The 26910-nt window shown below is 34.5% G+C and overlaps 2 protein-coding genes across 3 annotated transcripts in view; both read left to right on the top strand.

Annotated features, from left to right (window-relative positions):
* Positions 1 to 759: 759 nt before the first annotated feature.
* naif1 (nuclear apoptosis inducing factor 1) lies at positions 760 to 7348 on the top strand. Of its 2 annotated transcripts, XM_058784721.1 has the most exons (3): positions 763 to 1525; positions 3931 to 3978; positions 6385 to 7348. In XM_058784721.1, the coding sequence occupies exons 1-3, from the start codon at positions 1090 to 1092 to the stop codon at positions 6852 to 6854; spliced, it is 954 nt and encodes a 317-aa protein (XP_058640704.1). In that variant the 5' UTR covers positions 763 to 1089; the 3' UTR covers positions 6855 to 7348. The 2 variants fall into 2 exon arrangements, with proteins under 2 accessions (XP_058640705.1, XP_058640704.1); XM_058784722.1 differs by lacking the exon at positions 3931 to 3978 and having other exon boundaries at positions 760 to 1525.
* Positions 7349 to 11667: 4319 nt separating this feature from the next.
* The window catches only part of eeig1a (estrogen-induced osteoclastogenesis regulator 1a), a 31775-nt gene continuing 16532 nt past the window's right edge, over positions 11668 to 26910 (top strand). Inside the window, exons 1-2 of the mRNA XM_058785251.1 lie at positions 11668 to 11840; positions 11998 to 12248. Of these exons, the coding sequence (XP_058641234.1) occupies positions 12103 to 12248 (146 nt within the window). The 5' untranslated portion in view covers positions 11668 to 11840; positions 11998 to 12102. The remainder of the gene's footprint in view (positions 11841 to 11997; positions 12249 to 26910) is intronic.

Genomic DNA, 26910 nt, shown 5'->3' with positions numbered 1-26910 from the left:
AACCTACATGTGAATGTGAAACCGCTTCTCTTCTCATTAAAGAAGGGGGATATATTAATAATGAATGCACATTTGAATTTGTCTGTATCCATGTTTTGAGTACCATAATTATATTTTACATTTCTTATATAGATTGTAGAGATTTATAATATAATATAGTGCTGTCAAATGATTAATCGCATCCAAAATTAGTTTTTATTTACATAATATAGGAGTGTGTTCTGTGTATATTTATTATGTATATATAAACACACACACAGTATATATTTTGAAAATATTTACATGTCTATATTTATATTTATATAATTTATATTAGAAATAAATATATTTAATATATAAAAATAACATTTTTCTAAAATATATACATGCATGTGTGAGTGCATTTATATATACATAATAAATATACACAGTACACATAAATATATTATGTAAACAAAAACTTTTATTTTGGATGCGATTAATCACGATTAATCAGCACTAAATATAATAGGCTATATATTTTAAGTGACTATATCATTAATATATATAGGCCTATGAATAATATAGTCACATAAAATATATATTATTACTAGTCAACATCTGAAGTGGATCAAAACCTTTCATCAAAGTTGAAAAACCAAATGCATTCTTGTCTTGGGACAACTTTGATTAACTTAACACACACACACACACACACACACACACACACACACACACACACACACACACACACACACACACACACACACACATTACAGTATAGGCATACTGTATATTCTTATATCTTTGTTATCAAAGAGCTCCCTCCTGTGGTTGATAATAAGTCCAGCGCAAATGTATGGTGTGGTAATACCTGATAACTGATAACAGCTTCCACCAATAAAACAAGAAAGCTCGTCGACGTCAATGGCAAACGTAAGCCAATGGGATTCGTAAGAGGCGACGAATGGGCGGGACTTCAGCCATTTGCGTCCGCAAACGTTGTTGTTGGAAGAGAAGTCGATTCAAGAAGCCATTACGCTGCGCAATTGTGTCAGGACAAAAACGTACTATTTTTACGTATTCTACGCAATTTTATATTACCCCCCCTTAAGTCCAATTAAATACGTTATGGCATCTCAGGCCAAAAAGAGAAAAACGAATTTCTCCGAAAGGGAGGTGGAGATCATCGTGGAGGAGATGGAGAAGCAAAAACACATTTTGGTCAATCATTTTAACGCGGGCGTCACGCACATCGCCAAGAACAGCGCGTGGATGGAGATCCTGAAGCGCGTGAACGCCGTGAGCACCTGCCAGCGCGAGCTCGCGGAGGTCAAGAAGAAATGGTCTGATCTGAAGACGGAGGTGCGGCGAAAAGTGGCCCAGGCGCGGGCGGCCATGGAGGGCACCGGCGACTGCAGCAGCGTGCCCGTCATCCTGAGCTCCATGCAGCAGCGCATCTGCAATCTGCTCGGAGAAGCCACCATCATCAGCCTTCCTGCGGCGGAGGCGGCCGCCGAGATCACGGTGCCCATCAGCTCCGCAGCCGCCGCCGCGTTAACGCAAAGTAAGACACTGGCGTTACTGCTGCGTAACTTCACATGCGTAGACTCCCGCAGCTGTTACACTCACTTAGGCACGGCCGTAACCAGGGGTTGAATATCCGCGAGGATACAACTCATTATAAACACTTTAAAAGAGACAGACATGTAGATGTTTAGAGGAATGAACATCTTTAAAGTATACCATATTTATTGCATCAAAATACTTTACTATAGGTTAGGGGTGGATCATTTTATCAGTTGTTTATTGATCATGCAACAACATATTTTGCATAGTTTATTTGCAAAAACAAAAATTAAAAAAAAAAAAATTTGTTATTTTTTTAACCTAATCAAAATAACCCAAATGCAGTTTGATTGAGATTAATTGGAATGCACAATGTTTTTGCAAATGAACTCTTCATGCATTACTGTTAGTTCCCAGTAATAAGCATTGCTATATAGATGATAACTTTGTCTAGTGCTCTTATGAATTTTTTTTTTAGCATGATTTGTAGCAATTTAACTACTATTCTGAATGACACAACATAGACTTCTTCATTGCTAGTGTTTGCATGGGCTATTTTATTTCATCTGTAACCTAGCTACTTGTTCTACAGATCTGTGTACTAGTGTTAAATGCTACTGTTTTTGATAGCATTGGTAACATCATGATGGATAATATTATGATATTTTTATGCGTTTCACTTACCGAATGTGCTATCCTGTCAGTAATGGGCTTTTTGATTTACTGTCAGTTCAAGTGCAGGCAATACAGTGTTGCCAGGTATTCCTATAAAAACCAAAAATAATAAAAAATCTTTTGCAAATCTTATCGCTGAACCTGTCACAAATCAATCATTTTCTGTCACAAAATCACTTCTATTACAAAACAGTCACTAAATATGGACTGTCCAACGATATGTGTTTTGTCAAGATTACAAAAAGATTTGATTTTCTAAAACACAAGCCACAAAATCACAGTCTATAAATGTATTTATATCCCTAAAAGGGTGACGTATCCCCTGAGATACAAACAGTTAGAGACAGATTACAAAAAATGTAAGCATTTAATTCATAAAATTCAATGTAAGCCTTATAAGCTAATGCTGAACAACAGTAAGGCCCCTCCAACATGTGTAAATATGTGAACTAGATCAACTTTTATCGGAGGGTGAGTAGATTTCCCGCTACAGGCGGGAATTATGCAAATTTAAATGCTTCCTGCTAAACAAAGAATGTAACAAAGTAACCTTATGTAAATATTCACAACAAACACCCCTTCAACATGAAACCAAGAAGTAAAACCGACACGTTCACTGCTTCTCTCCACAGCTTCTCAAATGTTTGTATCCCCCAGGATACCCTTTTAGGGTTAAGTGACGTATGTCATCATACTTCCCTACTTACTTAATCACAGTACATTAAGACACATTCATTTCCCCCCGAGATAGTGTTTAAATATGCAAATGAGGCATAATCTTAAATGCGCATTCATTTGCATAATTGCACTGCATTTCAGGTTCAAAATTTTTGTTCCATTTTACTGAAATGCTATGTTTAAATATGCAAACGATACGTCGTCTAGTTTAATCAGCATTAATTTGCATAATTTTCCAGATCTCTGAACGTTGGATTAAACCAGGTTCAAAATTCTTGTTTTATTTATTGACATATTAGAGGTAATGATTTTTTTACAGAGGGAATTTTGGGTTTCTCTTTTTATCACTAATAAATCAGACCCCCAAAAAAACTTTCAGTATGTTTTTAGGAATAAAATGTTATATAAATCAGGTGAACGACATATGAACAAACCCATTTGTAAAAACCTTCATAATAAACTAAAGTTTATATAAGTTTATACAAAGTCTAAATTATGAGATATAATCTCAGAATTGCGAGATATAAACTTAAAATTTGAGAAAAAAGAGAAAATTGCAAGAAAAAAAGTCCAAATTGTAAAACAAAAATCCAGAATTGCAAAAAAATGTCCAGACTGTAGGATATAAACTCAAAATTGTGAGGAAAAAAGTCTAAATTGTGCAATAAAAAACCCAGAATTCTGAGAAAAAGTCCAAATTGCAGGATATAAACTCAAAATTGTGAGAAAAAAGTCAAAATTGACAGATAAAAGTCTCCTTTTTTAAAAAACAAAAAGGAGACATATTTAAAGATATGTATTGTAATTAAAATCTACAGACACAAATAGATAAAGTGTATTAAAATAAGCACTTAAATGTCAATTTTGGATGTTTGCTTTCCTCTAGTCTGAAAGAAGACATGATATAAAAGCAACGTAGCTCAAAACTCAGCAGTGCATGAAAAAACTAAGGTTGTGATGTAATCCTGAAAGGAAAATTATCATTTATGTTTTATAACTTACGTTTTGAGTTTTAAAAATTTAAATAAAAATGCGATTCTATCTTCACAGGCATTCAGCCAGCGGCTGCAGCAGCGTGTGAGATTAAAACTCTTGAAGGTACGATTTTAACTTGACTTATGGTCTTCATCTAAGCCTATTTTCTATTTATAGAAAGCACAGTAGTGACCCTGGACCACAAAACCAGTCATAAGGGTCAATTTTATGAAATTGAGATTTATACATCATCTGAAAGCTGAATAAATAATCTTTCCATTGATGTATGGTTTGTTAGGATCGGACAATATTTGGCTAAGATACAACTAATTGAAAATCTGGAATCTGAGGGTGCAAAAAAATCTAAATATTGAGAAAATCATCTTTAAAGTTGTCCAAATGAAGTTCTTAGCAATGCATATTACTAATCAAAAATTAAGATTTGATATATTTACAGTAAGAAATTTACTAAATATCTTCATGGAACATGATCTTTACTTAATATCCTAATGATTTTTGGCATAAAAGAAAAATGGATAATTTTGACCCATACAGATGTATTGTTGGCTATTGCTACAAATATACCCCAGCGACTTAAGACTGGTTTTGTGGTGCAGGGTCACCGAAATGTAATGTATTAAAATGTAATAAGTAGTGTAACTATTTCAATTACTTTATTAATGTAACTGATTCTTTTTGATTACCTTTCTAAATTTCTATTGTTTTCAACTATTAATTACATTCAAACATGTAAAGCAGGCAGGGTTAACCTCACAGTAGTGTTCAACACTAATTACTGTCACTTTCGGAATCCTTCATCACTTGAAATAAGATTGTAATAATTTAATTTTAAAGTACAGCCACCACAAAATCAGACTTTGAGATCGTTCTGAGGTTAAATACCGATTTAAAACCATAACAAGAAATAGTTTAGGAGCTATGGTTCTGTTTTTGAAATCAAATCTTTGCACAGTTATGATGGGAAACACTGGCATCTAACAATGCTTTGGGGAAAAAAAAAACAGTTAATCATAAGAATAAAGCATATACATAAACCCAAATAGTAAATAAAAGAGTTATCGAATAAGCATGTGTCATGAACTCCTGAAACATTGGTGTCTCATATTTTAGAGCAGTCAATGCAATTTATGAAAGAAGTCAATTAAATCTGTATGTGTGTGAAAATATTCAGATGTAACCCCCCTTTGTAATCATTAACATTGACTGATTACGGTTACATTTATTTTGTAATTACAGTTTTTTTTTCAACTGCTTACACACAAAATCACACAATTTCTGAAAGATGACACTCAAGAAACACACCAAATCTGCAAAACCAGACACTAATTCTCGGTCTTTGACTCAGTTTTCAATTTCATAAAACACAATTCTCTATGCAACACACAAAAGTCTAACAGGAATTAATATTATGGCAAAAGTGATGGCGAATGTTTGCTTTTGAGATGTGTTTGCGATATTTTGAATGCAGTGCTTCATTTTGCAAGAGATGTGAGGCATTTTGTGTGTGCAATTCTTGCATTTGTGTGTAAGCAGTTGAAAAAACCCCCTGTAAATTGCGTAATTGACATAGATGCAAACTCCTCACCTTTCAGTGACAGCTCACTTTTGCATAGTATTTTCTTTACTCTTTATTCAAAAACTATAAACAGTAATAGTTTTTGTATTTGAGGTCTGAGATGTGGGAACGGTGACGAGAGAGAGGGCAAACGTTTTGCATTTTAGGTCAGCTAATCAGCCAATATTGTCTTTAATAGCCCGCATAGCACTTCATCTTTTATAACATGCGATTTTGACCAAACATATTCAATCTTGATTTTTGTAAAATGTTGCAACAAGATGTAAAAAATTTTGTGTGTGTGTGAAAAATTACAGTTTTGGACATATGTGACTCTGGAGCACAAAACCAGTCGCTGGGGTATATTTGTAGCAATAGCCAAAAATACATTGTATGGGTCAAAATTATAGATTTTTCTTTTATGCCAAAAACCATTAGGATATTAAGTAAAGATCATGTTCCATGAAGATATTTTGTACATTTCTTACCGTAAATGTATAAAAACTTCACTTTTGATTAGTAATATGCATTGCTAAGAACTTCATTTGGACAACTTTAAAGGCGATTTCCTCAATATTTAGATTTTTTTGCACCCTCAGATTCCAGATTTTCAAATAGTTGTATCTCAGCCAAATATTGTCTGATCCTAACAAACCATACATCAATGGAAAGCTTATTTATTCAGCTTTCAGTTGATGCATAAATCTCAATTTCGAAAAATTGACACTTAAGACTGGTTTTGTGGTCCAGGGTCACATATAAGGTAGTAAAAAAACAACAAACTTAAATGAACTACAAATGAGCATGTAAAGCAAATATCTTTAAAAGAAATTCTGCGTGGAGCATGCCCCCGATCCACGCAATGTTCTCACCTTTTTTTTTTTACATTGTTACATGTAACTAGTTACTTCCCAAACTGAGGGTCTCACATGTGTATGATTATTCCTCCGCAGCCGAGACGACGTACCACACGCTGGAGGAAGGCATGGTGGAGTACTGCACCACCGAGACGCCGGTGACCGTGACCGCGGAGGCTCCGGTGGAGATGCTGGCGCAGGCCGAGTGCAAGCCGCAGGAACTGAAGAGCCGCATCGCGCTCAACTCCGCCAAACTGCTGCAGGAGCACCGCGTCACCAACCTGCACGTGCGCGAGATCGCCCAGCACCTGGAGAACCAGAGCGACCTGCTGCAGATGATCCGCCGCTCGCAGGAGGCCCAGGCCTGTGCTCAGGAGAGACAAGCCCAGGCTCTGGAGGGGACGCAGGCCGCCCTGCTCGCCCTCATCCAGATGTTCAGACCCGCGCTGAAGGACTTGAGGAAGTTTCTGCAGAACGCCAACAGCACAAACACTGTGCCGGCGGCTGCCGCAGAGACTGGAGAAGGAGCGGAGAACGTGCCGCCACAGACAGAAGATGCACAATAGAGACAAGTGTGTGTGTGTTTGTGTGTGTGTGTGACGTCTGGTCTAGAATAGACTGTAAATTATTGTACAGCACGGTGCCTCAAAGAGTTTGTGCTTATGTGTGTGTGTGTGAATGCTTCAGGGATAGAATGAAATGAGGACTTTTATGAGTGTTTTAAAGATGTGGCCAAAATACAAAAGTTATACTTTACAAAAGACTATTTTTGCTTTTGACAATTTGAAGTTACTGTAAAGTCTTTTCAGTTTAAGTTGCTTACATTCGGTTGCTTAAAAATCAAGTTTCAGCACATTTTATTTAATTTATGGTGTGCAATCGACCCTAAAACAAACATGCAAAACCCAAATCTGGGTCAGAGACCTACAGAAAACACAGTTTCATGAGGAAAAGCCAGCGGTTCCAGTGACAGAAGACTTTGTGGAGGCTTTCGTTTCTTTAGCCTTTGAGAATTTGCCATTTTTATTTAAGTATGCTAAATAAAGAAACTCCACACGTGTACGAGTCTTCATTTGTGATTTGTTGATGCTCAAGCATGTGAACAGAAGTCCTGATGTGTGCCACAGGCTTTACTGTAAATATGTCCATTTTTGGGTATACTTGTGTTTTACTCGAGTACTAAACAAGCTGATAAAAACATACATTTACTATTCCATTTAGACCTTTCATACTTCACTAATCATCATTGCTTAAATCTTTATGAAGGAGAATCTTTATGTACTATATCAAGTATTTATTTGTTTTATTAAATATGTTTTTTCCTCTTTTAGAAAAAAAGTCATGGAAATGCAATAATGAATTTTTGCTTTTGCCTTTGGAGCAAAAAAAATAAAATAATGATATTTGCTACGGTCTCCCATTCATATATCAGTTTATTCTACTATAGTTCACTTCTGAGCCGTTTTTGCACATAATGTGCATCTGATTATTCGTTTAACATTGAGCTTGCATTCATTATATTTTGTCCTGCCTGGAAGCCTGGGTTATGTTTTGTTTGCATTGAATGTTCTCTTAAAAAGACAGGACTTTGCAACATTTGGCCAATAATGATTTTACTAAGTAAATTTATAGATATGGTTTATTATAAGCAGCTTCCCTACCCCACAGACTGCTGCTGGAAACAAAAGTGTTGAATTTCACTCTTTAAAATATGTACAAACCCTGTTTACAGTTATTTTTTTTACTTTAATTGTATGTTGTTACTTTGACTTTTAATTGATTAGGAGTTTTTATACTGTGTCCCTCCCTTAATTAAACAATATAATATTATTTCTCTTTAATTTTCAGTCTCCTAGTTTGACACGCAGCTTGCATGTAGGTGACTTTTTCAGTAGAGGGAGACAAAGTGCACCATATTTCATCTGAAGGACTCCATACTTACACTTTTGACATGAGAAATGAGCTTTTTTCCTTCATTTCTTGGATATATGTAATTTTGTGTTCACTCTAAAATCCTAAAGTATTTTAATATAGACAGATATCAGTGCATGTCATTAGTTTTAATAATAAAATAGCCAATAAAAATGTTTAATATATAAGTAATTGTTTAAATATATAAGAAAATGATTAAGACTATATATATATATATATATATATATATACTGCTATGTGTACTGCACTTGCATGCTGTTGCTCTTTTGTTGGTTTTGATTGCTTCTATTGTCCTCATTTGTAAGTTGCTTTGGATAAAAGCGTCTGCTAAATGATTAAATGTAAATGTAAAATATATACACTACCAGTCAAAAGTTGCTGCTCAAAAAACATTTATTATTATTATGTTGAAAACAGTTTTTTTCAGGTTTCTTTGATGAATAGAAAGTTCAGAAGAACAGCATTTATCGGAAATAGAAATCTTTTGTAACATTATAAATGTCTTTATCATCACTTTTGATCAATTTAAAGCATCCTTGCAAAATAAAAGTATTGATTACTATAATTTCCTAAAATAAAAAATAAATAAATAAAAATTATACTGACTCCAAGCTTTTGAATGGCATATTTCAGATAAATGCTGATCTTTGGATCGTTCTATTCATCAAAGAATCCTGAAAAAAATGTACTCAACTGTTTTAAATATTGATAATAATAATAAAAAAAAAAAATGTTTGTTGAGCAGCAAATCAGCATATTACAATGATTTCTGAAGGATGATGTGACACTGAAGACTGGAGTAATGATGCTGAAAATACAGCTTTGATCACAGAAATACATTACATTTGAAAATATATTCAAATAGAAATCAGTTATTTTAAATAGTAAAAATATTTCACAATATTACTGCTTTTGCTGCATTTTGGATCAAATAAATGCAGGATTGGTGACCAGAAGAGAATTCTTTAAAAAGCATCTAAAACATCAGTATAATCTTATTAATACTCTTAATATATATATATAATTTAAGTATTAGTAATTTAAGAACAATACAACCCTTATAAATTATATTTAAAGCTTTTATTATTGGCAATATTAAAATGATCACTGACCGGAGATCTGTGTGTGTGTGTGTGTGTGTGTGTATTATGTCTGACCTCAGTGTTTCTCTCTACTGTCCACCACAGTGACCCTCAGCAAGTGTGTTTATATGTTAAACACTGTGGCATCAAATCTTCACACATATTCTAATTTGTTAAAATGTTATTTAAGTTTAAATTGTTAGAATGTTTTCTTCACATTATTATTATTGTTTCATCCAAGCTTTGGCAATTTTGTATTTTTTTTACAGACATGCCAATAAAGCAATTTTGAATTTGAGAGCGAGAGAGAGAGAGAACAACAAACCCAAAAATATGAAAAAATGATTCATACGGAACATACAATTGGTAAATATCGAAACCCATTAGACTACCCCATTACAGAAAATTAAATGATTGATAAAATCCAGGCCCTAAAAAACTAAAAAGCAAGTGGACCAGATGGCATCCTCAACGAAATGCTCAAGAACACAGAGCACAAATTAAGATTAGCCCTACTTAAACTGTTCAGCTTGGTTCTGAGTGCTGGTCATTTCCCTGAAACCGAGGACTCATAACGCCCATATTCAAGAGTGGAGACAAATCAGACCCAAGCAATTACAGAGGCATCTGTGTGAGCAGTAATCTGGGGAAGCTGTTCTGCAAAATCATCAACACAAGACTCATACACTTCCTTACAGAGCACAGTGTCCTCAGCAAAAGTCAAATTGGATTCTTACCAAATTATAGAACAACAGACCACATCTTCACCCTACACACCCTGATCGACAAATACATTAACCAAAACAAAACCAAAATGCTTGCTTGCTTTGTAGATTTCCAAAAGGCCTTTGATTCAATCTGGCATGAAGGTCTGCGGTCAAAACTTCTAGAATCAGGTATTGGGGGTAAAACATACAATGTATTCAAACAATCAATGCGGAAATAAACGAACAGAATTCTTCACTCAAGAGCGGGGTGTGAGGCATGGCTGCCCACTATCACCGACCCTCTTCAATATTTACATTGATGAATTGGCGAAAGTCCTGCAACAATCAGCAGCACCTGGCCTCACGCTACATGACTCCAACATAAAGCTCTTGCTGTTTGCAGATGATCTGGTTCTGCTGTCTCCAACAGAAGAGGGTCTACAGCAGAACCTAGACATCCTGCACAAGTTCTGTCAGACCTGGGCCCTGACTATTAATCCTAACAAAACTAAAGTACTAACATTCCAGAAAAGACCCAGACTTCAGGGAAAGAGACACAATTTCACCCTTGGTACGACAAACATTGAATATGCCACAAACTACACATACCTCGGGCTGAAGATAAGTGCAGCTGGTAAGCTAAATTTGGCTGTGAATGAACTGAAAGAGAAAGCAAGAAGGGCCTTTTACGCCATCAAAAAATCTATCCAAATTGAAATACCATTTAGAATCTGGCTCAAAATATTACAATCAGTCATAGAACCTATTGCTATGAGAAACGAGCCATCACATTTTGGAAACACTTAAAAGTGAGCGACCCCAACTCTTACCATTTTAAAGCCCTTAAAAACCATGAAGTGAACCCTGAAAAACGTCCCCTGATTCAGATGCTCCTGAAGCTGCAAAAACAGACTAACGTGACTAACAACACCCAGCATCAGGACACTGAAATATTCATCCACAAAATGCGGCCCAACCAAATTATAAAAGCACAAAAAGAAAATGATCTAACCTATTGGAAAGAAACAACAGAAAAACAAAGTAAACTTGACCCTAAATAAAGAGTACACCACTGCAGAATATCTGAGTACAGTGAAAGACTGTAAACTAAGACGACAAATGACGAGGTACAGACTGAGCAACCATACTCTGACCATAGAGACGGGCAGATATCCACAGCACTGACTGCCCAAAGAGAGCCATACTGTACCCACAGACTACACTCCTCACCAGCTGCCATATAACTATGAAGAAACTAGAAAGAAATTTTATCCCACTTTGCCCTGACTTCAAAATGTTAAACAAGAAAACACAACTTCAATAACAAGAAAAACAAGATTGTATTTTATTAGCAGCAAGATACATTGACGCCTGTCACAAAAAGAGGGAGGAGTCAACACACACACACACACACACACACACTAAATTTTAAATTGTCCATAGAATTCTACAATTTGTAGAATTGATTTGTTCTATTTTGTTTTATTATATATACATGCATGTATTTATTTTCTTTATTTTTTCTTTAAATACATATTTGTTCTATATTTAATGTAAACACTATGCATTGGCAATACATTGTAACAATTGTCATGCCAATGAGAGAGAGAGCGCGCGCGCGCGCGAGAGAGAGAGAAGGGGGCGGAGCTTGATAATCCCTGTATAGAGTATCTGAACACAGATTGATCCGCGGACAGAATCTCATCTCATCCAAACACAGAGGACATGATAGTTTCACTCGATTAGTGTTAATGCTGCTAATGTTTCAGAGCAGGAGAGTTTATTACGCTGCTCGAGGATCGGTGAGAAAATCTGACGCGTTTGTTTGCGGGTAAGTGAACTGAACAAACCTGACAGGAATTTACAAACGCTTTTTTCTGAATACAACGAATCATATAGGCTACTCAAAGTAGACGTTTATCGATTTGATGATGTGTTGACGTTTATATGTTCTCACGATAGTTGTGATTTGTGTTTTTTTCCCTCAGATGATCAATGAAAACATGATCCGCAGAACCAGTTTCCAGCCAGATTAAACCGTTCACAGCGTTCAGTTCAACCGTTAGATTCAAAACCAGCTCGAGCTCGAGTTCATGGCGTTTCTCGTCAAGAAGAAGAAGTTTAAGTTTCAGACTCATGTTACTCTGGAGGAGCTGACAGCAGTGCCGTTTGTCAATGGAGTTTTGTTCTGTAAGATCAGACTGCTGGATGGAGGAGATTTCACTGCTTCATCATCCAGGTAAAACACCTCTTCATCATCATCATCATCGTCGTCGTCGTCTGTGAACGCGTCATTTGTTTATTATAACGTATATGTAGTTCTGGATGCTCTCACTCAAACTGTACAGTGCTGACTGTCAGATAGTAATACTGTATTCATGCATCATGGTATGTACATGCTGCTGCAAAGTATTAAACCTGCAAAAAGTTCTGAAAAGTACCAGAGAACTTTTTTTCTTTTTAATGTAAAACCATGGTACTGTACTATAGTATTACAATCTGATGCCTTGTATTGCTATCACTGTAGCTTTTATAAGGTATATGGTAAAAAATAAAAATAGTATTACTTTGGTTCTTGTCTTAAAATGATGATAGTACTGTGGTACTTGTTGCTGTGCAGCTTTAAATTCAGCAGGACCTTTATGCAGCGTTATAGTGAATTAGTTTTACGTTTGTTTTGAATTAGTCTTTATTTTTATATTTTCTGTTTTAACTTTAGGTAAAGTTTTTTTTTTTTTTTTTTTTTTACATATAAAAATATATATTTTTAAGTCTATGGGTTCTTATTTATTTATTTATTTGTTTTAGCTATTTTTGTACATCAAGTTAAACTAAATGAAAATGAGAAGTGTTGCTTTGGCAACTAGCTAAAATAGTCAAATATAATAAATAATATTTTTTTTAATACAGTTAATGTTTATTTAATTTCAGGTTAGTACATTTTATTTATTTATTTAAAACAGTAATAACTCTGCCCTCTCGTAATTGTCAAGAAGCATTTTTTTGGCTGTGGGGTTTTTGAGTATTTGCTTCTGGAAGATTAAAAACACTTTTTGTTACATTTCAGGTTCTTACCATTGATTTGTTTGTAAAGTAACACTGCTAGAGTGTTGTGATTGGTTGCCAGGGAGTTGCTATTAATTATCTGTTTCTCAGTTAAAGTCCATCAGTCCAGTCTCCGCTGTTTGAGACGGTTGCATGAGGATGTTGATTGTGTCATGTGATCAGAGGGAAGTGAAGACAGGCTCACATGTACAAGATCATTTCCAGATACAGTGTCTGTTGAATTGTTGTACTTTTTGTAGTCTGATACTGCTGTCTAGGCCTATATGTTTCACTTCATCCTTTAATATGAGCTCCATAATGGATTTGTCTGTGTAATCTAGATAATGCATTTTATCGTTGTCTTTCGTTTTACTCGTGACTCAAATGCTGTAGCCTTTCAAACATAAACTCTCACATTACAGAAACACTGAGTTCAGGTGGCCTATAATTGTAGTAAAGTAAAGTCAGTTTTAAACTATCCATAGTCGTTATTTGAGCGTGATTTACAGCTCTGCTGTTGTTTTCCAGGCTGTCTGGTGTCTTTTCTCCTCTTTGCTCATCGCACTCTGAGAATAACAGGAAAGACTCACTGTCCTCCACATCAGTTGTTGTTTCATACAGCAGTTTTTTCCATCCGTGCACTGCAGGGGATTTGTGTTGCAAGTTGTGCTATTCTTTGCAATAACATGCTCTGATAAATCATTTGCATTTGCAAAGGAATAGTTAAAAAAAAAGAAAAATGGCTGTCATATTTTAGACGTCAGTGAACTTGAGTGAGAGGAAGTTCACAGATCAGACTGGAGTTTGTCTCGCTCTCTTTGAGCCTGTTGGGTTTATCATCCTGCTTATCTAGATTTTGAGGATTGCAGGATATTGTTGAAATGCAAACAGAAACATCAAAAAACGGAAAGTTGCTTTTTGTTTTGCAGGAAGTTTGGTGTTAAATGTGGTGTTTGGCTTCACATGGTTTCAGACAGATGACAAGAACAGGAGGGATGAGGCCATCACCCGCAACACAGCAATAAATTAGACGTTTGACCCAATTTTATTGCTGGGTGATTTGGCTAGTATAATTATTCATATAATTCATTTCAGTTCAGTTTAGTAAATCAATTCAGAACTCAATGATTTACTCCAGAATATTTGCAGAAGTGCCCGCATAGCAGTTTTCATTGATTAAAATTTTTTAGTAGCAATATATGGAGGTAAAGAATTGTTATATGGGTGCAAATGAATGGAAATGATTAACTATAATCCTCCCTTCTGTCCATTTAGTGAAAAAAGGGTAGAAAACATTCCCTGATTTTTTTTGTTTTTGTTTTAGTCTTTGTTTTTTAGCATTTAGTCAAACTGTCAAAGTTACTAGTCAAAAGTGGCTGTTTTATTTTATATATATATATATATATATATGAGAGTAAAATAAAGCATCAGTAACCAAAAACTGTCGGTTGCATAAACTAAAAATGAACAAAAAATGTCTTTAAAGAAGTGGTTCTTGCATGCAACACACAAAAAAACACTATTATGCATATATGCATATAATTAAAGAACTAAAACAGAACAATTATAGTTAATAATTTTCATTCATTTGCACCAATATAACAATTCATAGCCATAAACAGCATTCTTTCTCTCCATATATTGCTTCTAAAAACATATTCATGAAATACATTACAAAAAAAGCCAATGCGTGCACTTCTGTAAACAATTTGGAGTCAATCATTGATTTCTGAATCGATTTATTTAAACTGAACTGATTTGTGGAAATGAGTTGAACTCTTAACACAACCATTTTTTCTGCTAAAGTTTAAATGAGACCTGCAAATAAATGTCTACAGCATAGCTTTTCAGATGAGCTTCTATGATGTATTCTTCAGAATTTTTTTTCACAACAGTATGAAGTATGATTCAAAAGAGCAAGACAAATGCTGTGACCCTTTTAAATACTGTTGGACCGATTTTTGAATAGCTATAAATTTTATCGAAATACTTACCAGACACACAAATGCAGATTGTTATTTATAGAAATGTAGTATTTTCCAATCCATGAATAGTAGTTTCTCATAGGAAGTTGGGTGGGCCGAATCTTCGTTAAGCAGCCTTATAATTAGGAGGGTTTGGCCTGCAGTTAAATTAAAAGCATCTCGTTCCTCATACGCCTGTGTGAGCGCTGGGACAGTATGGATTTAGAAGGTTTACTAATTTTGTGCATTGACCAAAACAGCTGATATTTATAGCAGACTCTTCTCAGTTATGTAACCAAAACCTCTCAGTTTGTATTTACTGTCATTCGTAATCATCAGGTTCTGCGCTAAAAGTGTCCCGCCACACGCCTCATGTTTGATTCATGATTCACAAGCAGAATTTACTCTGTTTGCTACAGAATTTATCATATTCGAAGAAAGGTGGCTGCACATGTTGCTTGGATGCTTTTTTTGTTCTTTCCAAAAAAAGCTACATAAAATTGGTCCGTATGACATCAAAATATCTCTTCTTTTTTGTGTTGCATGCAACAAATGTTGAATTTTCATTTCACTGTTTCTGTAAAGAAAGTAGTTAATTTTCAGTTCATGCAACCCACATTTTTTTAGGGTTGCACGATATATCGGCCACCATATCGGTATCTGCCGATAAATGTTAATTTTTCTGTTATCGTTTTCGAACCGATAAGAAAATTTGGTCGATATATTAAAGCCGATAAATAATGCATTATTTCCTGCAGAGGCACTTCAGATGCACACTGTTCACCGTGATGGTTTTTAATTGCTTGAAATATTATTGAAATCACTTCGAAAAGGAAAATACAGTGAAATGCAACATGTGCAGGGCAAGTCTGTCATATTATATTGAGAACATTACTGTTAAATAATTAATGGAATCTTTGTACGTCCGTGTTTTAGCGCGTTGTTACGGGAAGAGCGCATCTCTCCGAAAACTACGCCTTCTTTTCGGCTGGTGGGTCAACATTCACCACATGATCTCGATCACCAGCACCATTATTTGTAACTTTAGGTGGTTTACAAAAGAAATTTGTCAGTGTTTCCTTTAATTTTCTCTCTTCTTTAGCCCTTTGCATTTCCCGCGGTAGTTAGCTCCCTGTCACCTGACAGCAGAAAGCAGTGACTGAGTGATTGACAGCTAATATTAACCAATCTAAAATCTGCATTAAATTTAAGAACGTAAAGGCGAAGTTATGTAACGTTTGATAGAACGGCAGACCGGTCACCGCATCAGCACACAGAAGGCACATAACTATGAACGTTTTTAGAGAAATTACAACAGGTCTCACTACAACAATTATATGCACTCGCACAAATGCTCCCAAATATATTTTGAGGTTGCACAGATTAAATTATGGGAGGTCACAATTTCGAGCCTTGCCTGTTTTCAGGCTTAAGGTTTTGTAAGTAGTGCTATTCATTGTTATAGGTTGAAAACTGTTTTTATTTAGTGCAACTTTTAGTTTTAGGGCTTTTAGATGATGAAAGGAATTTTTCAAAGTTTTATGGATGTCTTTTCTAAAAAGCAGCATAACTATCTGTAGTTTTAGAGCAGGTCTGCTATGCTGCTCTTCTTGAAAGATTAACCATAAAAAGCACAAACCACTGGGTGTGTGGATAGGCCCCACCAGCCTTTTGCCACATGTACAGTTTTCCTCTAATTTGTGAAACCTGCATGTTTTTCTCCTGACAGGCTGTAGTTCAGTTTAATCACAGGTTCAGAAATACGAGCTGCTGCTGTTACAGGTACTCATGATCACAGCGCTTCAAAGATGAATCATTCTGATGAATAAAGACAAGATGAATAATGCAGATATTCCACTTCAAATTAAATTAGACATGCTGCGTTGTTTTAGTTCCACTGTAAATATGTTCTTCAGAAAAGTGAAAGATTTTACAGTACTGGTGCATTGAATTATTTTTTTTAAATGTTTTTGAAAGAAGTCTTCTCCGCTCACCAAGTACTGTAAAAACGTTGACAAGTTGAGAAAACTCAAAAATCTGCTGAAGCTGGTTGCCTTAAACTTTTAAGTTTGCTCAACTTATTTATTTATTTTTTACAGTGCTGTAAAAAAATCAAAAGTTGAGAGAACTTAACCAGCTTTTGCAGATTTTTTTTGTTTTCTCAGCTTGTTTATACAACAAAAAGTTGAGAACTCAAAAATTTCCAACAAAAATGAGTTGAGAAAACTAAAAAATCTGCTGAAGTTGGTTGCCTTAAACTTTTAAGTTTGCTCAACTTTTTTTCTTTTCTTTTTTTACAGTGATTTGTTTGATCAAAAATACAGTAAAAGCAGTTAAATATTTTTACAATTTAAAATAGCTGCAGACATCTTTTTATGAAAATGTTCAGTTAATACCAACACATTTAATGTTTTTTTGTCATTTATTTTATGTTTGATTTTGAATTACTCTTAATTAATTGATTCACCCCAGATGCCGGCACTAAAAAAACCACCAAACAAAAAACTCAAGCAACTTTCCTCAATTTTGAATTATTTGACTGGACTCTTAGTCTATTGTGAATCAAACATGTTTTTATGTAGATTCAAAATAATGCACAATACTATGGAAGCTTGTTTCCGCCACAGGACAAAAATCTTGGTACTCTGACTTTATTCTTAGAATTGTGAGATTTGAAATATAAATTCAGTTTTCTAAGAAAAAAAAAATAGCAAGATAAAAAGAAGCTGTATCCTTTACTATTTTTATTCTGTGGCAGAAACCGTAAAAATTGTAAGATGTAAACAAAAAATCCAGGAAAAAGTTAAAGTTGCGAGATGTAAACTTAGATTATAGAAAAACAGTAAAAATTGTGAGATGTAAACCCAAAATCCAGGAAAAATTGCGAGAATTATGAAAAAAGAAAGTTCTGAATTGATTTAAACAAGCTTCCATGCATTTCTTAGTGTCTGTGACTCATAAAGCTCATTATGACTCACTTAAAGAGATCCTTGTTTTTCACTGACCATCAGATATGAGCAGATGTGCCGACTGTCTAATTTGCAGTGTGTTTTGTCTCAGACTTGCAGGTTCATAACTGCTGATTTGTGAATCTGTGTAAGCAGATTTTCTGGAAACTGTTGACCATGAGCAGCTGTCTCTTCCTGACCGAGACAATACTGGACAATAAGACTATACGATACGCATCCAGTGTGCACATATCAACATGTTTCCATGTCCTGCTTTGGGAACGCACTTCTTCTCTCTTGCTTTTCTGTCCTCATTATTCAGCGTCCACACAGAGCGGACATTGTCAGGACTTCAGTCCGTCTCATCTGATTACTTCTGCTGTTTACCAGCAACATCAGAGAAGTGCCAAACATCACAAAACAGCGGGATAAGACGCTTCGGATAGCGTTCAGTCCCTTTGGGGGAAAGTGAAATCCCCTGTTGCAATTAAATTTGAACGTTGAACCTCACAAACACAAGATCTGCTTTGCGTTTTGCACGTATCAGTGATGTTTCAAAGGCTATAAACCCACCAAATGAGCACAACACGAACTTATCATGATTCAGAGCGGATATTCTGCTTGCTCTCGTAATGAGAGACGTGTCTTTAATGCTGTAAGCAGCTGGGCAGTTCAAAGGGTCAGTCGTTGGCCTTTACGGCTCTGAACTGTAAGCGTCTTTGTGGAGTTTGCTTTATGTAATCGGCGCATTTGGATTTATCGTTCGTATTTCGGAAGTCTCACTCCTCGATGTGCAATAGATGTAAATCCAGAACAAGGGCTCTTTGGAAACAGTGACATACAGCTTCGGACTTTCTGTCCAGATTTGCGGTTATGCAACTGCGTTTGTAAATCATGCAAAGTCAGCCGGCTGATTGCAGTTGTGCTGTGACCTTTTGACCTCAGCTTTATAAAAGTCACATGTGACCTTCATTGATTGATGCAGAGTTCAGAACAGTCAATTAGTCACGTGCACGGCTGATTGATTTAACTCAATGTATTGATTTCAGAGGGAAACTTTTATGTATCTCTTTTCAACCTCTGTGCATGGATAGTTTGGTGCATATTGTATATGCAAAAATGAAAGTTTTCTGCAATCTTCTAAGATGCACTCAACAAACAGTCTGTCTTAATTGTTGTCAGCTATTCATATGTGTTCAAATGCATAAATCTAATTTTTGTTAAGGTAACTACAGACGTCTTGTTTAGAAAATGTTCAGTTAATAACACATGCAATGCTCATTTTGTCATCATTAGATGCAGCAGTGCATCAAAAATCTTAACAAATCATAAACTTAATTTTTTTCTGCTCTTGTAGAACTGTATGTTCTGTTCTGCTTTTTAGATTTATATCCGATTTACCCACAACTCATAATGATTAACAAAATCTAAACCTAGGAATATACAATAATAATGATAATAATAATAATATCAATAACAAAAGTCAATAATTAAATTAACTAATTAATAAAAATATGTGAATAATATAGAAATAGATATAAATATAAAATAACAAAAACTAAATAAATTATATACATATAATAAAAATATTATTATTATTATGAATAATACTAAAATATATAAAAATAACAAAACATTAAATAATTAAGTACATAAAATATGATTATTATTGAATAATATAGAAATAGATAAGTAAATATAAGAATATGAAATATCAAAAATTTAATTAATATAATAAAAATATATGACTGTTATTGTAAATAATAATATGAATAATTATAAAACAAATTAAATAGGTAAATCAACAATCAGCAAGGTCACTCCACTGCTGGACAATGGACATCATGAGCCGAATGAATGAATCAAGGTAAGAATGGATGAGGATGCTTCTTATTTTAATGATAGTTTTAGTCTATCAGCATCAGTGCTGGTTGTGTTTATAGTGTGGAGGTGAGCACAAAAGCTGTCAGCGTGTTTTAGTGTTTGAGCGTTTGAGTGCTGCCCTCTGTTTCTGCATATGGGCCTATGTTTGATGTGAACCGGGGGCCTTATTAAACCAACTTCCTCTCCAAAATCTGATTTGGCCCCTGTGCTGCTGCGGGGCCTGGGGCCGGTGACTCAGGCACTCCGGTCGGACCCTCCTCTTCCCATCTGGAGGCGAGCGGGTTCAGGCTGCCAGAGACGGAGAATGAGCACTTCATTTATTGTACGCTCCGGCTATCACTTCCTGTTTTGATCAGTCAGCTTGGAGGAGAGTGTTATGATGCATTTGAGAAAAAACTAAAATGGCATTGTTTTTTTTTTTTTTTTATGAGATCATTGTCATGAAAGTGAGTCTTCACTAAGAGCCAGATGTAAACAGATACTCTGTGTTGTGATTTCAATCTTTCATTTTTTCTTGTAGTTACTGCTGGATGCTGTAGTTTTGTTCATTTGATAAAATAAACTTAAGTTTTGATTGCATTGTAACCCTAAATCAGGGATATATAAAGGGCTACAATGAAAAAAAACTACAACTGAAATATAACTGAAATATAAGTTAATAAAAAACATATTAAAACTAATCAAAATAACACTGTAGTAATATTAACACTAAAACCATTAAAAAAGATTAATGTTACTTGAAATAAACTAAACGTTAACTGATATAAAATAAAATATAAAAAATGACTTATTTTATTTCAGCTAGTTGCTAAGGAAACTTTTCTTATTTTTAGTTTAGTTTAACTAGAAGTACTATAATTACGAAACTAAATAAACTAATAAAAATTGAATTTTTATATATATGTATGTATGTATATGTACACGTAAAAATATAATTAAAAACACTTTAAAAACTAATAAAATGATAAATTATATATGAACGTATATTAAAATATGATTTATGATAAAATATATGAAATTAATAATTACAAATTATAATTTAAAAATGAAATATGTATAAAATATATTTAAAAATAAGCGATTAATCGTGATTAATCGCATCCGAAATAAAGTTTGTTTACATAATATATGTGTGTGTGTACTGTTTATATTATTTATGTATATACAAATACACACACATACAATATATATTTTGAAAATATTTACATATGTTTACATGTATATTTATATTCATATAATTTATATTATATATAAACATAACATATTTTTCTTAAATATATACATGCATGTGTGTGTATTAATATATATATATACATATGTAAACAAAAACTTTTATTTTAGATGCGATTTAATCGCGATTAATCATTTGACAGCACTAATAAAAATATATTTTAGGCAGATATAATAAACTAACTAAATAAAAATGCCATACGCAAAATATATTAAAAGTGTAATTACTAATTATTATGAAAAATATATAGAAATATATATTTTTAAAAAGTAAAAAAAACACTGCTACTAAAACTAAACTAAAATTCAAGTGAAAAAATAAAATCTAAAAATAAAACCTACTTTAAAATATTAACAAAAACTATACTAGCATGATGCTAAACACTGCCCTAAGTACTGAAGAGCAGCTTCCTCGCTGAAATGAGCCGAACCCTCTGTCTGTTTCACCTTCCCTTATCCTGCGCTGTCATGTGGCCAGCAGCAGATAGTATAGGAAGGTCTGCGGTGATGTCAGGCTCTGGGGATGTTTGTCCAAGCGCTGTCAGGGTCTGACACGGGCCGCCTGGACTCTGACACGGATGGGAGATAAGAATCCTGTTTCAGCGCAGCACATTTCTGCTCGACTGAATCATCTGCAAAAACAGGGCTACACAGACACGGAAGAGGGTCATACAGCGAATAGGGCTGTCAAAATGGCTGATAAACTAAATTCTGATTTTGTAATTAAATATTACCAATATTTCAATTATTTTGGAATTTAAAAGATATAATTTCAGTTAGGGGGGAAAAAAAGCTTTTGGCTTCTCTCCTGAGGCCACAAGAGGGCGCATCGAGCAAAATATTACTAATGCATGTTTATTCAAAGCAATAAAATAACACAATATCTTTGAAAAAAGTGCATAATGTTTAAATTAATGTTTATAAACCATAATAAGTTGCTTAAACAATTAGAAACAAAACAGCATCATGTATGTATAGTTTAATACAAAGGACCGAAAACCAATCACAAAGAGTACGTTTTTCATTTAAAAACATGAGATGCAGTGGGATGGGGAAAAACCACCATAAAGTCTCGAGACATGTTTTTTATAAGTTGAACTTGCATTCATTTTAATTTATTAATTTATTTAATAATTAATTTTACATGGCTTTCTAAACATGCCGCGCTCTTGTGCGAGATGCGAGTGCAATGGTGATAGATGTCCCTCTAGAAAATGTGATAAATATGCGTTCTGTGTGAACGGCTTGGTTTCGGTTTTGACGTAAACAAGATCTTCTCCACAATGATGTTCTGTTTTTCCGCAATATTTTGAGGGTGCTTTCACATCTGTAGTTCAGTTCATTTGGTGCGGACCAAAGGCAAAAAATTATACATTGTAGCTTTTTTTTTAGCCGTTTTGGTTCCTTTTCACACCACACTTGCTCTGGTCCAAACCAGCTGAAACAAACCAAAATGCAGTCACGTGACAACATCCGCTTCACTTGTTGGCTAGATGTGTCTTTGAATGCATTCCCTAAACTGATTTTCGATTGGTCAGAAAGAACGTGGGGACTTGATATGAGGCGTGTTCGACTTGAATCATCACTGTGTGACATCAAAGTGCTGCGAGAGCGATAAGAGAGCAGATGGATCCTGATGCTTTCGAATCGCTCTCACGGTACTGATGTCATACACTGACCATTCTGCGCAGCGCCGCTTCAAGTCGAACACACCTATAGTCATCAGACCAAATGTCTATGAGGGTCCGCACCTCCTCACAACTCCAAGTTTGTCCGCGACCTGCCATGCTAAACTGCAAACTGTCAACAAACACTTCCTCATCCCATAATGCACAGCGCAGCTGACTACGGTAGCTGGTTTAGTCCAAAAATGCGCAGTTCTTTTTGCAGTTGGGTCTGTTTGAGGTCGGATCGCGTTCTCACCACAAACTAACAGCTCCAGGGTTCGTTTGAAAGCATTCCGAGACCACCTCTACAAGGAAGTCTCAGTACGCTTGTTTGGTCCGCTTTTGGTGCGCACCCGAGTGCGATTGCTGCATTCTCACCTGCCCAAATGAACCGCACCAAGAGGCAAAACGAACTCTAGTGCGATTCAACCAAACTAAATGAGGCAGGTGTGAAAGCACCCTGAATGAACAACGTAGCAGCGATACATCTAGTGAGTTCAACTGGATAAGCTAACAAAAGCATTAAAATGCAATGACACTTACATCATCATCGCATCTCGTGTGTCACTGATAACACTGCCTGACACTCACCTAACATTCGAATGCAACGTTTTTCCATCCAAATGTGGATTTTTATTTTAAATTCGACGAATATTCGAAATTCACATTTTTTTTTTTTGACAGCCCTAACAGCGACAGGCCACACGAAACACTGGCTGCGTTCAGATTACTTTTTGAAAAGAAATTTTGCAAAGTGGACGCATTAAATTGAGCAGAAGTGTGTGTTGAGCAGAGGTCTGGATGTCAGTGGTACTGTGGTTGGGTCAGTGGTGTAGTGTTGAATTTGAGTGGCTTATTGTGATCATTGTGTTGGTGTTCGCTGAGAGGCTGTGTGCTTTGGGTCGGGGGAGGATCTGTCCTCTTTCAGGGTTTCCTCTCTTTAATGAAGCCTCTCTCTTTTGTTTTGTATTCTGGGTTTTGTTCAGAGTGTTCAGCACGCTACATCTCAAGAAATGACACACAATCAGACTTACTGTGTGTTGCATATGAATATTCAGTGCAGAAGCTGTATTACCTGCCATGTTTGTGACATGCATACGTGATTTAGCATCATTTCCTAAAATTATCTGCCGTTCTGATATTAAGGTTTCAGAGAAAAAGTTTCTATAGGCTTAAATTATTGGAAGAAAAAGATAATTTGACCTTTTTATTATATAGGAAAGTTAGTTCAAATTTATAAACCTCAAGAAAACATAATGATATTTATGATATTTCGTGCAATCATGATATTTTTATCATTTGTTTAATGATGAAAAATATACATTAATGAAAAATTATACTATATATTAGTGCAGTCAAACAATTAATCACGATTATTTGCATCCAAAATAAAAGTTTTTATTTACATAATATATGAGTGTGTACTGTGTATATTTGTTGTGTATATATAAACACACACACACACACACACACACACATGCATGCATGTATGTATATTTAAGAAAAATGTTATGTTTATATATTAAATATATTTTATAGAACATAAATGAAATGAATATAAATATAAACATGTTATTATATGTAAATATTTTCGAAATATATACCATATGTGTGTGTATTTATATAAGCATAATAAATATACACAGTACACACATGTAAACACAAACTTTTATTTTGGATGCGATTAATCGCAGTTAATCGTTTGACAGCACTACTGTGTATATATATTTTTTTTGTTAACTCGTGTACTGATGTCATTAATTATTATATTATATTTATTAAATATTTCTTTATCAATTTCTTTTAAAAAAAAAGTGTCAAATCAAAATGTATCAAACTTTGCCGAATAAAAGTGTCAATAAAATTGTGTATTAAAATTTAAAATTATTATTGTTTACAAAAAACTACCTGAAACTCTTTTTATATACTCAGTGTCACATGATCCTTCAGAAATCATTCTAAAATCATGCTGATTTGCTGCTCAACAAACATTTTATTATTATCAATATTTAAAACAGTTGAGTACATTTTCATGATATTTACACACACCTTTTTATTATTTTATAAAATATAAAATGTTTATTTAATTTTTACACAATTATATCTTAATTACATTTTGAAAACAAAAATATTCTTTACTTTTATTTAATAGTATTTTTACACAATTATAACAATTATATATATATATATAATTTTTTTTTTTTTTTTTTTTTTTTTGCAAAAATTACATTACAGAAACATTGCACGTTATTTAAACTATTTAAGGTTTAAGTTAAATTTTTGTATCATCTCATCTTTATTACTGATAATAAATAGTTTTGAATCTCACCCACCTGCCTGTCATTTTTCTCTCCCAGCAAACCTTTGCTCCCTGCTAGTCTGCCTGGCTCACATCTAATGCATATTTATTCCACATGAATCTCGCTCATGGATCTCTTGTACGCTCTAAATTGTCCCGAGTCTCCCAACAATTGGTCCATTCAGGAGCGCTTGATTGGGTTTGCCTTGGCCGTCGTGGGAGAGAGTCGAGTCGAGGGCATGAAAGGAGAAAACGCAAGAACGCACAAAGCCTGTTGTGTTGTTGTTTGTGGGAGTATTTATTATAGCAATCGGTGCTTTGAAAGTGTGATGTTGCATCGATGGATTGGAATTCAGAGCAGTATTTCATTACAATACTGGATATCTGAAGAAAAAGTGCATGCAAATCTTGCATACTTTTTAGGATTTTCAGGATAATTTGAGTGGTTTCTTACCGGCCAAGTCAAAAACCTTTATCACTCTTTCTTGGTGCATTATGGGTGTCCTCCTTTTCTCTTTCCTCCCCTGTTCCGTCAGTGTTACCATGATTGTGGTTGTGGTTGCTACAGTGATAGAACAAAGTACCACGGCCCCTGGAATGCTGGGAAAGAATGTGTCAGGGGGGAGAAAATGAACCAGACCGGCTCTGATAACAACAAGTGCTGGAACAGAAGAAACGCACAATACTAAACCCTCTGATGACCCTCAATGCTTCATAAATCGGCAGATATTGTTGCAGGTGCTAAGGATTCTAGGAATCTGTGTGTGTGTGTTTATATCTTAAAAGGTAAATTAAATAATTCATGAATAAAGTTAATTTTTATTTTTTTATTCCAATCAGATTGATTTTACCGTTTTTATGTTTGGCGACTTATGTGTAAAAATGTTCAAACGTTTGTGTCTTTTTAATGTTTTTGCTCGCCAAAGCTGCATTTATTTGATTAAAAATACAGTAGAAAAACTGAAAAAAATTCGAAATATTATTAGAGTTTAAAATAACTCTTTTCTACATGAATATATAGTAAAATGCAATTTATTTCTATGATCAAAGCTGAATTTTCAGCATCATTACTCCAGTCTTCAGTGTCACATGATCCTTCAGAAATCTTTCTAAGATGCTGATTTGCTGCTCAAAAAGTTGAAAACTTTTTGTGGAAACTGTGACACATTTTATTTTTCAGGATTCATTGATAAATGGAAAGTCCAAGAGAACAGCATTTACTTGAAATAGAAATCTTTTGTAACATTATACATGTCTTTACTGACACTTTTGATCAAATTAATTCTGCCTTTTAGAATAAAAGTGTCAATTGTATTTGGTAAAAATAATAAATATATGAATTGCATAACTTTATTTATAATATAAAATGTATGCATTTATTACATTATAATTTTTTGTTTCATAAAATTGTTATTTTTATTATTTTATCCAATTATTTCTGTTACGTTGAGAGTGTCTGACCTCATTTGACAGGCATTATTGAAACATTAATCCATCTGTATCAGAAGCTATAGCTGTAGGCATGCACATTTGACAAATGTGACTAGTTCTGTTATTTCTATTCTAGTTTAAGTTGTTTCTGTTTCCTAAGACACATTTTTAAGCATGTTTGGGCTATTAAAATGTCACGGTCTCTCAGAGGCCCAAACAGAGCACAGGGTTATGGTTTGGGTTAAACTAGTTAATTTGCTTTTATATAAAATAAGTGTGTGGTGTGTCCTCATTTAGATGAACGTGTGTGAGTGTAAGCAAACATGTATGCAGTTTGTTTTAGGCTGAGAACATGAAACTGAGTCACACACTAATGCCACTCCTCAGTGCGGTATGAAGTGTGTGTGTGTGTGTGTGTGTGTGTGTTTGAGTG

The sequence above is a fragment of the Onychostoma macrolepis genome, chromosome 08 (assembly GCF_012432095.1).
Source record: "Onychostoma macrolepis isolate SWU-2019 chromosome 08, ASM1243209v1, whole genome shotgun sequence".
Classification (NCBI taxonomy): Eukaryota; Metazoa; Chordata; class Actinopteri; order Cypriniformes; family Cyprinidae; genus Onychostoma; species Onychostoma macrolepis.
The sequence above is the reverse complement of the archived record's forward strand: the minus strand, read 5'-3'. Positions and strand labels throughout refer to the sequence as shown.